The 15,228-nt window shown below is 65.4% G+C and overlaps 3 protein-coding genes and 2 long non-coding RNA genes across 6 annotated transcripts; 4 read left to right on the forward strand and 1 right to left on the reverse strand.

The window, feature by feature from the left end:
- Positions 1-267: 267 nt before the first annotated feature.
- Positions 268-1,888, forward strand: LOC104033579 (HLA class II histocompatibility antigen, DM beta chain-like). Its single transcript, XM_075725315.1, has 5 exons — positions 268-316; positions 404-685; positions 1,162-1,440; positions 1,519-1,632; positions 1,737-1,888. The coding sequence occupies exons 1-5, from the start codon at positions 268-270 to the stop codon at positions 1,886-1,888; spliced, it is 876 nt and encodes a 291-aa protein (XP_075581430.1).
- Positions 1,889-3,992: 2,104 nt separating this feature from the next.
- LOC104030883 (HLA class II histocompatibility antigen, DM beta chain) lies at positions 3,993-5,640 on the forward strand. Its single transcript, XM_009482712.2, has 5 exons — positions 3,993-4,368; positions 4,949-5,233; positions 5,316-5,435; positions 5,520-5,555; positions 5,630-5,640. Exons 1-5 carry the CDS (start codon positions 3,993-3,995, stop codon positions 5,638-5,640), a joined length of 828 nt encoding a protein of 275 aa, XP_009480987.2.
- A 1,342-nt stretch (positions 5,641-6,982) lies between these two features.
- LOC142596273 (uncharacterized) lies at positions 6,983-8,915 on the forward strand. The gene is made up of 4 exons (XR_012831831.1): positions 6,983-7,040; positions 7,685-7,777; positions 7,941-8,002; positions 8,179-8,915. It is a non-coding gene; the product is annotated as an uncharacterized LOC142596273 (long non-coding RNA).
- Positions 8,916-10,075: 1,160 nt separating this feature from the next.
- On the forward strand, positions 10,076-13,184 carry LOC142596268 (class I histocompatibility antigen, F10 alpha chain-like). Of its 2 annotated transcripts, XM_075725373.1 has the most exons (8): positions 10,076-10,136; positions 10,773-11,036; positions 11,643-11,918; positions 11,996-12,268; positions 12,350-12,451; positions 12,597-12,629; positions 12,929-12,961; positions 13,139-13,184. In XM_075725373.1, the coding sequence occupies exons 1-8, from the start codon at positions 10,076-10,078 to the stop codon at positions 13,150-13,152; spliced, it is 1,056 nt and encodes a 351-aa protein (XP_075581488.1). In that variant the 3' UTR covers positions 13,153-13,184. The 2 variants fall into 2 exon arrangements, with proteins under 2 accessions (XP_075581488.1, XP_075581489.1); XM_075725374.1 differs by lacking the exon at positions 12,597-12,629.
- A 111-nt stretch (positions 13,185-13,295) lies between these two features.
- LOC142596274 (uncharacterized) lies at positions 13,296-15,208 on the reverse strand. Its single transcript, XR_012831832.1, has 2 exons — positions 14,803-15,208; positions 13,296-14,666 (listed from the first exon to the last, which is right to left on the reverse strand). It is a non-coding gene; the product is annotated as an uncharacterized LOC142596274 (long non-coding RNA).
- Positions 15,209-15,228: the final 20 nt, after the last annotated feature.

Genomic DNA, 15,228 nt, shown 5'->3' on the forward strand with positions numbered 1-15,228 from the left:
CCAAAGAGCCATACCCAACAGGCGTGCCTCAGTTTCCCTACTGGGAAGGGGCACTTGGGATTCCTGTGGTGCCAAGCCCAGCCCCGGGCACAGTCTGCTTGGGGCAAAGCCCTGCACCGCCCATCGCTGGTGACGCAGGGTGCCAGGGTCAAAGCCCTGAGGAGGAGGAAGAGGGAGCTGGCTGGCAGCAGGGATGAAGGCAGGGTGCCGTGGAGAGAGGCTGGAGCTCGCCCACCGTGTCAGATGTGCCAGCACCCGCTGCCAACCATGTGGGTGCTGGGGGTGCTGGGGCTGGTGCTGAGCTGCCGGGAAGCAGGTAGGATGTAGAGGGACACGGGGGTGCAGGAGGTTGGGGGGGGTCCACCCCCTGGGGACGGCGGCCACCCTTGTGTCTCCCTTGTAGGCACCTTCCTGGTGCACGTGGCCAGCTCCTGCCCACTGGCGGCCAACGGCTCCCTGCTGGCCTTTGGCTTTGCCCTCGTCTTCAACAAGAACCCGCTGGTCTGCTACGACCCCGATGCCCGGCGCTTCGTCCCCTGCGACTGGGGGCTGCTCCACGGTGTCGCCGGCCTGGTGGCCTCTGTCCTCAACAACGACACTGTTTGGGTGCAGCACGCCGAAGCCCGGCGCCAGGCTTGCTGCGACCTGGCCACCCACTTCTGGGCCTCCACGGCGCGGCGGCAGAGTGAGCCCTGCGGCGTGTCGCACGGGGTGTTGCATGGGGTGTTGCACGGAGCGTTGCATGAGGTGTCGCACAGGGCGTTGCATGGGTGTTGCATGGGCTGTTGCACTTAGCATTGCACAGGGTGTTGCACAGGGCGTTGCACGAGGCATTGGATGGGAAAGATGTGGGGACACTGCACGGGGACATTGCACGGGGGATTGAATGCAGTGTTGCACGGGGTGATGCGTGGGGACATTGCACAGGGAGTGCACAGGATTGTTGCACAGGGACACTGTACGGGGCATTGGAGGTGGTGTTGCACGGGGACGTTGCACAGGGTGATGTGTGGGAACGTCGCATGGGGAATGCACAGGGATGTTGCATGGGGACATCGCACGGGGACATTGCGTGGTCTGTTACACCAGCCACCACACAGGACGCCACGTGGGGTGGGGAGGGGACCATCCCTGGCGCTGACTGTCCCCTCCCCACCCCAGCGCCACCCCAAGTCCGCATCGTTCCTGTCCCCCTCTCCAACACCCCCAACTCCGTCCTCCTCACCTGCCACGTCTGGGGCTTCTACCCCCCCGAGGTGACCGTCCTTTGGCTGCACAACGGGGACACGGTGGCCACGGGGCACACCGCCAAGCTCCTGCCCAACGGTGACTGGACCTACCAGACGCAGGTGGCCCTGACGGTCACCGCCGAGGTTGGGGACACCTTCACGTGCTCAGTGCAGCATGCCAGCCTGGCCTGGCCCCTCCGGGAGCACTGGGGTGAGCACAGCTGACGGGGACGTGGCACCCAGATGCCTGGGTCCCTGCTGGCTCAGCGCAGCTGCTCTGTCCCCGCAGGTCCCGGCTTGTCCCCGGGGTTGACGGTGAAGGTGGCGGTGGCGGCGGTGATAATGACCCTGGGGCTGGTGGTCTTTGCCGCTGGCACCTTCAGCTACTGCCGCCAGGCTCCAGGTGAGGGACACACACGGGGACATACGTGGGGGGGCACGTGGGGGACACAGCACCCACCCGAATTAGGGGTGTCCCTAATTCGTCTTCTTATGCCTGTCTGCCAGGTCCTGGTTCTGGATCTGATCCCAGTCCTGGTCCTGGTCCTAATACTGATCCTGGTCCTGGTTCATGCCCCGGATCTGGTCCCAGTCCTGGTCCTGGTCCCCATCCTGGTCCCTCCATGGCCATGTGTGACCACGCAGTGACCAAACTCTGAGCTCCCAATCCCGGGGCAGAGCCCCCCCTCCAGCAGACACAGGGCTCAGGGTGCCAGGACCCCCAGGGACCCAGCCTGGGGGTCCCGGGGCAGAGCCCCCTCTCCAGCAGACACAGGGCTCAGGGTGCCGGGACCCCCAGGGACCAAGCCTGGGGGTGCCCGGTCGGGGGGGGACCCCTCAGCCCCCACAAATAAAACCATTTGTGATCCCCTGAGTGGCTTTGTCCATGGTGACTCCCCCATGGGTGGGTGGAGGGAGGCTCCCAGTGATCCCAGTTTGGAGGCTGAGGGGTTACTGGGAGAGGGGAGGGGTTAGCGCTACACACGGAAATGGTGTTGAGGGGGGACACAGACCCCTGGGTGCAGCCAGCTCGGTCGCCTGGGTCCCCAGTCTGGTTTGGGGGGGTCACAGCAGGGTCCTGGTGGGACGGTGACCCCCAGCATGGAGGTGGCAGCGTGGGGACAAACCAGGGTGGCACCCGGCCGCCACGCTATGTCCCAGCAGCGGCAGCCGCCGGGGCATCCTGCTCCGGCAACCGGTGACGCCCGTCCTGCGCCGGCTCGCATTGGGCGCCCGATGTCCCCACCCCAGGTGGGCCGTGGGGTGCAGGCGGGTGGCTGGGGGGGCAGAGAGCGGCTGAACACCCCTGGGCCCACCCCGCCATGCTGGTGCTGCTGGGCCTGGCCCTGGGTGCCCGGGGGGCAGGTGGGGCTGCGGATGGGGGGGGGGGGGGGGGCACACTCTGGGGGTGATCGCCCTGTGGGACCCCAGGGGTGGGTTTGGGGGGAGGCCTCACCCTGTGGGACCCCAGGAGTGGGTGGGGGTCTCAGCCCCAAGGGTCTCTGGGGACAGTCTGGGGGGGGGGGGGGCTCTGCCCCATGGGACCCTGGGGATGGGTTGGCTGGGGGGGCCTCAGCGCTGTGGGACCCCAGCTATGGTTTGGGGGGGGCTCAGCCCTGTGGGGCTCTGGGGACAGTCTAGGGGGGCTCTGCCCCATGGGACCCCAGGCACAGTTTGGGGGAGATTCAGTCCTGTTGGATATTGGGGACAGCTGGGGGGGCTCAGTCCCGTGGGACCCTGGGGATGGTCTAGGGGTGCTCGGCCCTTTGGGACCCCAGGGATGCTTTGGGAGGGGCTCAGTCTTGCAGGACCCCAGAGATATTTTGGGGGGGGTCAGCCCTGTGGGACCTCAAGGGTGGTCTGGGGGGCTCAGTGGGCTCAGCCCTATGGGATGTTGGGGATCGTTTGGGGGGGCCCTCAATCCTGTGGGACTTGAGGGATGGTTTGGGGGGGCTCTGCCCATGGGACCCTGGGGACAGCCTGGGAGGTCTCATCCCTGCTGGATGCTGGGGATCGTTTGGGGGGGGGGGGGGCTCAATCCTGTGGGACTTGAGGGATGGTTTGGGGGGGCTCTGCCCCATGGGACCTTGGGGACAGCCTGGGGGGGTCTCATCCCTGCTGGATGCTGGGGATGGTTTGGGGGGCTCAGCATTGCAGGACCCCAGGGACAGTTTGGGGGGCTCTGCCCCTGAGGATGGTTTGGGGGGGTGTCTATTTCTGTGCCAAGGCTGCTGGGTGACCCTGTGGGGATGGCTTGGGGGGCTTACGATGATGTTGGGATGATGGGTGACCCCATGGGGACCCCGGGCACCTTGGGGGGGGTTGGGGATTGACCCAAGTGGGGGCCAAGTGTGGGGGGAACACAGTGTGGGGGGGATATGGGGGACAGCTGGGTTCAAGGGGACGGATGGCGGCAGAGAGACATGGACGGGGATGGAGGGAGGTGGATGGGGACGGACGGAAGGATGGGGAGAGGGAGATGGGTGGAAGTGTGGGGTCGGATGGAGGGATGGGTAGTGATGGAGGGACAGGGATGGATGGAGAGATGGGGATGGATGGGGTGGATGGAGGGGTGGGATTGGATGGAGATGGGTGAAGGGATGCAGGAGGAAGGAGGGCTGGGGCTGGATGGAGGGAGGAGGACAGATGGAGGGATGGAGTCAGCTGGGGAAAGATGGAGGGATGGGGATGGATGGGGACGGATGGAGAGGCGGAGGTAAGATGGATGGAGGGATGGGGATGGACGGAGATGGATGGGGATGGATGGAGGGATGGGGACAGACAGACACGGATAGAGACACAAGGACGGACAGAGGCACCCCAGGAGACGCCACTTACCCCCGCATCCCCCTTGTAGGCGCCTTCCTGGTGCACGTGGCCAGCTCCTGCCCGCTGGCGGACAACGGCTCCATGCTGGATTTCAACTTTGCCCTCGTCTTCAACAAGAACCCGCTGGTCTGCTACGACCCCGACGCCCGGCGCTTCGTCCCCTGCGACTGGGGGCTGCTCCACCCCTACGCCACCAACCTCTCCACCCTTCTCAACAACGACACCACCTGGGTGGAGCGCGCCGAGGCCCGGCGCCAGGCTTGCCGCGACCTAGCCCCCCAGTTCTGGGCCCAGACGGTGCTGCGGCGGAGTGAGCCCTGTGGCGCGTGGGCGCTTTGCACGGGGGCATCGTGTGCGGGGGCTTTGCGCAGAGATGTGGGGCAGGGCGTTGTGGGGGGTGTTGCACAGGGGTGTTGCATGAGAAGGTTGCATGGGGCGATGCACAGGGGTCTTGCGTTGCACGGGGATGTTGCATGGGGACATTGCATGGAGCACTGCACGGGGGCATCGCACGGGGACATTGCAGAGCTCGTTGCATGGGGGTGTTGCATGGAGCATTGCACAGGGCTTTGCATGGGAGCATTGCGTTGCACAGGGATGTTGCATGGGGACGTTGCATGGAGCATTGCATGGGGCATCGCACGGGGACATTGCAGAGCTCGTTGCATGGGGGTGTTGCATGGAGCATTGCACAGGGCTTTGCATGGGAGTGTTGCGTTGCATGGGGACGTTGCATGGAGCATTGCACGAGGCATCGCACGGGGACATTGCATTGCACGTTACATGAGGACGTTACACGGAGCATTACATGGCGACATCGCATGGGGACATCGCCTGGGGTAAGGACGGGGCTCACCCCGGCACTGACCATCCCCCCCTCCCCACTCCAGTGCCACCCCAAGCCCACATCATCGCCTCCAAGACGGGCAACGCCCGGGCGCCCTTTCTCCTCACCTGCCACGTCTGGGGCTTCTACCCCCCCGAGGTGACTGTCATCTGGCTGCACAATGGGGACATCGTGGGCCCCGGTGACCACCCCCCCATCTCTGCCATCCCCAATGGTGACTGGACCTACCAGACACAGGTGACCCTGATGGTGGCCCCGATGGCCGGAGACACCTTCACGTGCTCAGTGCAACACGCCAGCCTGGACCAGCCCCTCCTGGAGGACTGGAGTGAGTCGGGGTGGGGGAGGACACCCACCCGGATGCCTGCATCCTCACCACATCGCTGCTCATCCCAACCGTGTCCCCGCAGGTCCCGGCTTGTCCCTAGGGTTGTCATTGAAGGTGGCCGCGGCCACTGTGGTGATGGCATTGGGGCTCAGCTTCTTCATCGCCGGCACCTACCGCTACTGGGCCAGGCCACCGGCACCAGGTGAGCGGTTGAGGAGGGACAGGGACAGGGTCAGTGGCCTGCGGTGACATGGACCCTCCTCACCTCCTCTACTCCCTCTTGCAGGTTACACTCCTCTTCCAGGAGACAACTACCCCGCAGGTAATGGCATATCCAGCCCATCCCCTGTCCCCAAGGGGCACGCCACCCCTTCTGCCACACCATGTCCCCCCCAGGCAGCATCTGAGGACCCCCAGGACGGTGACCTCCTGGCTCTGCCAGTCCCCCCCACGTCCCCGTCACCCCGGGGCTGACGCTGTGCTGCTGACAATAAAGATGCACCGTGGCGATGGGGTCATTTTGTATAGGGGCTCCTGCGTCGTTCCACCAAGGGGAAGGGCTGCGGGGGGACACACACAACATGACACACACACGACATGACACACACACACGACATGATGCACACACGACATGGACGCACACACACGACATGACACCCACACAATATCACACACACACACGACATGACACACACACAATATCACACACACAGTATCACACACACACACAACATGACGCACACACGACGTGGACACACACACACGACATGACACGCACACGACATGGACACACACACACGACATGACACGCAGACGACATGACACACACAATATCACACACACACACCACATGACACACACACAATATCACACACTCACACGACGACAGACACACAATATCACACACACACACCACATGACACACACACAATATCACACACACAGACGACATGGCAGGAGCGGGGCCGGGCACGAGCGATGATGTGTGTGCCGGGCACGAGAGCTGCTGCACACAAGCAATGCCAGGCCGGGCACGAGCGACGCCTGGGCACGAGCAACATCGCGCACGGGGCACAAGCGATGCCAGGCGTGAGCAATGCCGGGCTCGAGGGACACCGGGCACAGGGGACACCTGCTACACGCCCCGGGGGGGGCCACGCTCCCCCGGATTATTTTGCCATTTTCCCAGCTTTTTCACCCATAAAAGCCCAGGGTGGCGGAGCCGGGGTGGGGCATGGGGAGAGCCGTGGGGCGCCGGCTCCTGGGTCCCCCCCCGGGGTGGGCTGGACGCCGGGGCCCCGGGGTGCCCGGGGGAAGGGGACGAGACCGGGTCCGGGGCGGGGGGCTGCGGTTTGGGGGGGCCAGGGGTGACCCCGGGCTGGGGGGACACAGGCGGAGGGGGGCTGCGGGGGGGCCCCAGACCCTGAGGAGGGGTGCGGGGGTCTGGGGGCGGGGCTGCCCTGGGGGGGGTCCCTGGCCGAGGGTACCGGGCGGGTGCGGGGTCGCGGGGGCGCCCCGGGGGTTCCCCCCCCGCGCTGCCTCCGGCGCTTTCGCTTTCGCTTCGCAACCTGCGGAGCCGGGATCTGCCCGGCGCCCGGTGACGTCCGAGGCGGCTCGGGCTGCCATTGGCGGGCGGGAGGCGGCAGCGGTCGCGGAGGGCGGGGCTGAGCCGGGGCGCAGCTCGCGGGCCCGTGCGGAGCGGAGCGGAGCGGAGCGATGGCGCTGGGGCTGGGGCTGGGGCTGGGGCTGGGGCTGAGCCTGGCCTTCGGGATGCTGCTGCTGCTGCTCAGAAGCGGGGCGGCGAGCGGTGAGCGCGGGGGGGCCCGGGACCCCCGGCACCCCCCTGCACCCCCTTCCCGGGCACCGGTGCCCCATTCCCTGGGAACCGGGACCCCCTCTTGCTCCCCCTTTACCCCCTCCCGACCCCCTCCCTCCATCCCTGGGCTCCGGGCCCCCCCTGGACTCCCCTTCCCCGGGCACAGAGCCCCCCCAGACCTCCCTTTCCGACCACCCCGGTCCCCCTCCCCGGGTACCAGCCCCCCCGGCACCCCGCTGGGCGCTGGACTCCCCTTTCCCGGGCACCGGGACCTCCCCGACCCCCCCGGACCCTCTTCCTGGTCCCCCGGACCCCCCCGGATGGGCTTTCCTTGACAGCAGGACCCCCTGGGCCCCCTTCCCGGGCACCCCAAGTCTCCCAGCCCCCCGATTCCCTGAGAGCAGGACCCCCCGGGCTCCCCTCCCTGCGAACCAGCCCCCCCTCCCGCACACACCTCGCTCCCCAGCATCCCCCACCAGTCACATCCCCCCTGAAGCTGCCCCCCACCCTCCCCGATCTGCTCCCCTGGACCCCCCCCCAGCCTCGCTATCCATCCCTGCACCCAGGCACCCTCACCCCTGTGCCCCCCAGCCCCGCTGCCCCCCACTTCTCACCCCCCCCCCATGTCCCCACAGGGTTGACCTCGGAGACCAGGAACCAAGCGTACCCTCAGGAAACGTACAGCGTGGACATGTTTCGACTGCAGGCCCAGTACAGCCATACTGGGGGTGAGTGCGGGGTGTTGTGGGGCACCGTGGGGCTGGGACGGGACTGCGTGGGATGGGAGAGCTCCCAACACCCCCAAGATCCTGCCCTGCCCCCCGCTACTGTCGCGGCTTGTGCCGGCCCTTGGCTGCCAGGTGCCATAGTGAGAGCCACCCTGTCCCCCAGCCCAAGGGGGAGCTGCTTCTCTCTCGCAGGCACGGACGAGGGCTCTGGCAGCTCGGCCACAGGTACGGTGGGGACCGGGGGGATGGATGGGGTGTCCCCAGCTCTCTGTGCTCCCCTGTGGGACCCGCAGCCAGAGCAACCCCGGGCTGCAGGAGTGGGGCACCAGGACCCCCAGAGCAGAGAGCTGGGGACAGGGAGGTGGCCGTGGGTGTCACTTCTCTTCCTGCCGTCCCTGCAGTAATCACGGCCTGACTGCTGGACGAGGGGCCGGCTCGTGGCTGGATGCGGCCCCCTGCCCTCTCCCCAGCTGGCCCCAGAGAGGTGCTGGAGGAGGCTGGGAGCTGCCTGTGGAGAGAGCTTGTGACGCTGCGCTGCCCGCCTGCGGCCATGGGGGTGGGTGAACTTCTCATCTTCCACTGCTTTTAAAATTGAGCACCACAGTTGTTAGCATTTGTTTTTTAATTTTGAGCTTGTAACTGATTTTGTGCACCAGGAACTGGACACGCGCAGAAGCAATAAACGGTGGTCCCCACCCTCCCGTGGGCTGTGCCTCCTCTCCTGGTGCCTGGGCTGCTCTCGCAGCCTCGGGTCGAGGGCTCTGCTGGTTTTGGCTGGGCCAGAGCTGATTTTCTTCATAGCAGCCCCGTGTGCTGCACCCTTCAGGAGCTCTCGTGTGCACTAGGGCAGCGATCGTCCCCGTGTGCTCGGCACGGGTGAGGCTGCACCTCGAATGCTGTGTTCAGCTTTGGGCCCCTCGCCACAAGACAGCTGTGGAGGTGCTGGATGGTGACCCAACCCCTTCCCTGGGCAGCCTCTTGCAGTGCCTGACAACCCTTTCAGGGAAGAAATTTTTCCTAATATCCCATCTCAGCCTCCTCTGGCGCAACTTGAGGTTGTTTCCTCTTGGCCCATCTCACCTTGAACATTTCCAACGATGGAGCATCTGCACCTTCTCTGGGCAGACACAACGACACCCACACAAAATCACACCCACACAACATGACACACACACACAACATGACACACACAATATCACACACACACACACACCACATGACACCCACACAATATCACACACACGCACGACGACACCCACACAATATCACACACACACATGACGACAGACACACACACACGACATGACACACACACGACGACACCCACACAATATCACACACACACACCACATGACACACACACAATATCACACACACACACCACATGACACACACACAATATCACACACACACACGACGACACCCACACAATATCACACACACACATGACGACAGACACACACACACGACATGACACACACATGACGACACCCACACAATATCACACACTCACACGACGACACCCACACAATATCACACACACAGACGACATGGCAGGAGCGGGGCCGGGCACGAGCGATGATGTGTGTGCCGGGCACGAGAGCTGCTGCACACAAGCAATGCCAGGCCGGGCACGAGCGACGCCTGGGCACGAGCAACATCGCGCACGGGGCACAAGCGATGCCAGGCGTGAGCAATGCCGGGCTCGAGGGACACCGGGCACAGGGGACACCTGCTACACGCCCCGGGGGGGGCCACGCTCCCCCGGATTATTTTGCCATTTTCCCAGCTTTTTCACCCATAAAAGCCCAGGGTGGCGGAGCCGGGGTGGGGCATGGGGAGAGCCGTGGGGCGCCGGCTCCTGGGTCCCCCCCCGGGGTGGGCTGGACGCCGGGGCCCCGGGGTGCCCGGGGGAAGGGGACGAGACCGGGTCCGGGGCGGGGGGCTGCGGTTTGGGGGGGCCAGGGGTGACCCCGGGCTGGGGGGACACAGGCGGAGGGGGGCTGCGGGGGGGCCCCAGACCCTGAGGAGGGGTGCGGGGGTCTGGGGGCGGGGCTGCCCTGGGGGGGGTTCCTGGCCGAGGGTACCGGGCGGGTGCGGGGTCGCGGAGGGATCCCGGGGGTCCCTTTCGCTTTCGCTTCTCAACGCGGGATCTGCCCGGCGCCCGGTGACGTCCGACGCGGCTCGGGCTGCCATTGGCGGGCGGGCGGCGGCGGCACCAATCGCGGGGAGGGGCGGGGCTGAGCCGGGGCGCAGCTGGGCGGGTCCGTGCGGGGCGGGGCGGAGCGGAGCGGAGCGATGGGCCCGGGCCCGGGGCTGCGGCTGCTGCTGCTGGGGGTCCTCGGCGGGGCGGCGAGCGGTGAGCGCGGGCGGGGCTCCATGGGGCCCCCCCCCGGCACCGGGACCCCCCTGCACCCCCTTCCCGGGCAACGGTGCCCCGTTCCCTCGGAACCGGGACCCCCCACTTGTCTCTCATCTCTCTCCCTGCGCTCCGGGCCCCCCCTGGACTCCCCTTCCCCGGGCACAGGGAGCCCCCCCCCGGGCACAGAGCCCCCCCAGACCTCCCTTTCCGACCACCCCGGTCCCCCTCCCCGGGTACCAGCCCCCCCGGCACCCCGCTGGGCGCTGGACTCCCCTTTCCCGGGCACCGGGACCTCCCCGACCCCCCCGGACCCTCTTCCTGGTCCCCCGGACCCCCCCGGATGGGCTTTCCTTGACAGCAGGACCCCCTGGGCCCCCTTCCCGGGCACCCCAAGTCTCCCAGCCCCCCGATTCCCTGAGAGCAGGACCCCCCGGGGTCCCCTCCCTGCGAACCAGCCCCCCCTCCCGCACACACCTCGCTCCCCAGCATCCCCCACCAGTCACATCCCCCCTGAAGCTGCCCCCCACCCTCCCCGATCTGCTCCCCTGGACCCCTCCAGCCTCGCTATCCATCCCTGTGCCCCCCAGCCCCGCTGCCCCCCACTTCTCACCCCCTCCCCCCATGTCCCCGCAGGGCTCCACTCCCTGCGCTACTTCTATACTGGGGTGACGGAGCCCAGCCCGGGGTTGCCCCAGTATGTGATCGTGGGGTACGTGGATGGGAACCCCATGGTGCGCTACGACAGCGAGACGGGGAGGATGGTGCCCCGGGCGGACTGGATTGCGGCCAACGTCGATCAGCAGTACTGGGACAGCCAGACCCGGGTTGCACAGAGAGCTCAGCAGGTTAACCGTGTGAACCTGGCGACACTGCAGTTCCGCTACAACCAGAGTGGGGGTGAGTGCGGGGTGTTGTGGGGCTCCGTGGGGCTGGGACGGGACTGCGCGGGATGGGAGAGTTCCCAACACCCCCAAGATCCTGTCCTGCCCAGCCCAGGCCAGCGCATCCCCACCCCGCAGTGCCCAGGACCCATCCCAGGACTGGCCGCCCCGTCCCAGCCCCTCGCCATCCCCACGGCAGTCGAGACCCCCAGAAGCAGAGGGGCTCCCAGCCCCAGTGTCCCAGCCCCTTGCCCTCCCTGTGGTGCTCAGGGCCCCCCATCCCAGAGCCAGAGGGGCTTCCCCCACCCCACCGCATCCCATCTCCTTGTCCCCTGCCCCAGCATTTGGCACCCACCTGAGCCCCTCGCTGTGCCAGGGTGCCGTGGGGCTGGGTGCCAGCCCATCCACGCCCTGTGTGCAGGGGGTGGGTGCAGGGGGTCTGCATCACGGCTTTCCGTGACACCGCGGGTGCTGGTCGAGGGGACAGCTCTCCTGCGGGTGCCCGATCCCCCCTTGCCTCACACAGGGCTGGAGTGGGGGGTGCTGCCGGGGGGTGCGTGCCCCACTGAAGGCCCAGGGCTGCAGCAGCCCCTCAGCCCTGTATTCCCTGGTTGTGTTTCAGGTGCTCACACACGGCAGAGCATGTACGGCTGTGACATCCTGGAGGATGGTAGCACCAGGGGGGTTTATCAGAATGCCTACAACGGGAGGGACTACATCGCCTTTGACAAAGACACGATGACGTTCACCGCGGCGGACGCAGCGGCAGAAATCACCAAGAGGAAGTGGGAGGCTGCAGGGACTGTCGCTGAGCAGTGGAAGCAGTACCTGGAGAACACCTGCATCGAGTGGCTGAGGAAATACGTGAGCTACGGGCAGGCCGTGCTGGAGAGGAAAGGTGAGGGCGAGATGGGGACCCGGGGGTCCGGCCGGTGTGGGTGCATGTGCTGGCCCTCACCGCCACCCCCTCCACAGAGCCCCCCACAGTCCGGGTGTCGGGGAAGGAGGCGCATGGGACCCTGACCTTGTACTGCCGCGCTTACGGCTTCTACCCGCGGCCCATCACCGTCAGCTGGCTGAAGGACGAGGAGATCAGGGACCAGGAGACGGAGCGGGGCAGCATCGTGCCCAACAGCGACGGCACCTACTACACCTGGGCCTCCATCGAGGCCCGCCCGGAGGAGAAGGAGAAGTACCGGTGCCGCGTGGAGCACGCCAGCCTGCTCAAGCCCGGCGTCTTTGCGTGGGGTGAGCCCTGTGGCCTTGGGCACGTGGAGCGGTGGGCTGGGGTGGTTCCCCTTGCCCTCCTCACGGCCCTGCTCTCCCCAGAGCCGGAGTCCAACCTGGTCACCATCGTGCTGGCAGTGGCTGTTGCCATCCTGTTTGTCGTCGCCGTTGTTGCCGGATTCGCCTTCTGGAAGTACAAATCGGGTAAAGCAGCGGGGCTGGCGAGGCAGAGGGGTGCGGGAGGAAGGTGGGGCTGGGAGGGTCTGCGGGCATGAGCCGCTGCGCTCTGGGGAGCCCCCGAGCCTGGCGGCGACGCGCGGTGGATGCTGATGGTTCTTTCTCTCTGCAGAGGAGAAGAAGAAGGGCTATGGCCTAGCGTCAGGTGAGTACTGGGGGCAGGTCTGGCTCCAGGCGCTGCGCAGTGCTGGGGCGGTCTCGTGGCTGCAGTTTCTGGCTGCTGCCGGCATTTCCCAACCCCCGTGCTCCCTGTGCTGTCCCTGTCTAAAGCCCCGTAGCGGGGACGTATGGCAGAGGTCGTGTCTCCTCTCCGGTGCTCGCGGCACCATCCTGCTCTCCCAGTGGCTGCCAGTGCGGCCGTGGCCCCCGGGCCGGCTGCTGGCACGTGCAGCGTGCCCGTAGTGAGCACGGGGCTGGCAGCTCACGGCTGTTTCTCTCTCGCAGGCACGGACGGGGGCTCTGGCAGCTCGGCCACAGGTACGGTGTGGGACCGGGGGGATGGATGGGGTGTCCCCAGCTCTCTGTGCTCCCCGATGGGACCCGCAGCCAGAGCAACCCCGGGCTGCAGGAGTGGGGCACCAGGACCCCCAGAGCAGAGAGCTGGGGACAGGGAGGTGGCCGTGGGTGTCACTTCTCTTCCTGCCGTCCCTGCAGGAATCAGGACCTAACTGCTGGACGAGGGGCCGGCTCGTGGCTGGATGCGGCCCCCTGCCCTCTCCCCAGCTGGCCCCAGAGGTGCTGGAGGAGGCTGGGAGCTGCCTGTGGAGAGAGCTTGTGACGCTGCGCTGCCCGCCCGCGGCCACGGGGTGGGTGAACTTCTCATTCTCCACTGCTTTTAAAATTGAGCACCACAGTTGTTACGATTTGTTTTCTTATTTCTAAGACTGTAACTGATTTTGTGCACCAGGAACTGTACACGCGCAGAAGCAATAAACGGTGGTCCCCACCCTCCCATGGGCTGTGCCTCCTCTCCTGGTGCCTGGGCTGCTCTCGCAGCCTCGGGTCGAGGGCTCTGTTGGTTTTGGCTGGGCCAGAGTTGATTTTCTTCATAGCAGCAGGGTGAGCAGATGGGTGCTCAGAAGAAGGTCTCTTGCTCTGGAGCCGCACAAGCAGGCACTGAGGGGAAGGTCTCCTGCTCTGAGGCTACGCAAACAGGCACTGAGACAATCATCTTGTTTGAGGTCACACAAATTGTCCCTGCGACTAAACCAGCGACTGAACTCTCATCTAAAATACTTGCTTTTGTCATCAAGGAGTCACAGTGGAAGCGGAGGTCGACTTGGTCAATAAGAGAAGCAGCAGCTCCTCCTGTCCTCAGAGGGAGCAGAGGCAGAAACGACCCGGTCCCTATCCTTGACTGGGCTGCAAGATACAGGGAACAATTTTGTCCATCAGCCAGGTGAAGGCGTTTGCTCCCTCTTTGCTCCCATGCTGGGATCGTGGCGCTAACAGGCTGGAACTAGAAGGTAGGGAAGCCCAGCAGCTGGGATACATTGCTAGGGAGTGTGGGATTGACGGATCGGAAGAGGGGCAGCCACCTGCAGCCTCTGGATGTGGCTCTTACTGAGCGCAAAGGCAAAGAATCCTCTCCAGGAAGATCCTGTAACCCAGCGAGGTAAGTGGTCTACCAGAGAGGACGGTAATCCAGTACCTGAGGGCATCTGTGGTGATCTACAGTGACCTAGACAATAATCGGGCCCCCAAAGATTGGGTTGGCATCCAGCGCACACAGTCCGTATGGCAGATGTTTGTATGGAGCACATGGACATGCACCAGCAACCCGGCCATGGTAGACTGGGCAGACATCGAGGCACCAACTGTCCATGGACTGTTCTGCCAGCACCAGCAATTCAAGGAGAACCTCTGTTTCCCCTTCCCACCACAGGTCCTTGTCTCAGCTGTGGACAGGCTGTTCCCCAAGGTCTGGCCACTCAAAGAGTGGGTGGAGAATCTCCCTCCTTGTGCCTACAGGCCAGCCCCTTACCTACCAGGAGCCTGTTCAACACAACAGCGAATGTGGACACGCACCACGTGCCACCTGGTAGGGTGACCGTGGGGAGCACATGAAGAAGTGGGACAGTGCACCTACCTCGGTCCTGGAAGCCCATGTGCAAGAATGGCAGGGAAAAAGAGTGGCTAAAAAGGGACCACCCAGGAGGACTGCTGCTGCTCTGGTGGGCTGCTGTAGACAGAGAGATGTGTCACACAGCAGTGTGCCCAGTTGGCCAAAAGAGCTTCCTGGCTTGTATCAGAAACAGGGCCACACAGATGGGCCCTGAGAAGAAGGTCTCCTGCTTTGAGGCCATGCAGATGCTCACCCAGAGGCTCTTGACCACGTCATCCCAAACTGCAATGGTGTCCCGCCAAGACTCTGCCTTCCGTACGCCGCAAGTCCTCCACCCTGCCTGCCCCACCGACCCCTCCTGAAGAGCTGCCAGCCTCCATCCCAGCACTCCAGGCGTGTCTCCTGCTCTGAGATCGTGCAAAGGGGCACTGAGAAGGTGGTCTCCTGCTCTGAGGCCACGCAGACGGGCGCTGAGGAGAAGGTCTCCCGCTCTGAGGCCACGCAGACGGGCACTGAGGAGAAGGTCTCCTGCTCTGAGGCCACGCAGATGGGCGCTGAGGAGAAGGTCTCCTGCGCTGAGGTCACGCAGACGGGCGCTGAGGAGAAGGTCTCCTGCGCTGAGGCCATGCAGACGGGTGCTGAGGAGAAGGTCTCCTGCGCTGAGGTCACGCAGATGGGC

The sequence above is a fragment of the Pelecanus crispus genome, chromosome 29 (genome assembly GCF_030463565.1).
Source record: "Pelecanus crispus isolate bPelCri1 chromosome 29, bPelCri1.pri, whole genome shotgun sequence".
In the NCBI taxonomy this organism is placed as follows: domain Eukaryota; kingdom Metazoa; phylum Chordata; class Aves; order Pelecaniformes; family Pelecanidae; genus Pelecanus; species Pelecanus crispus.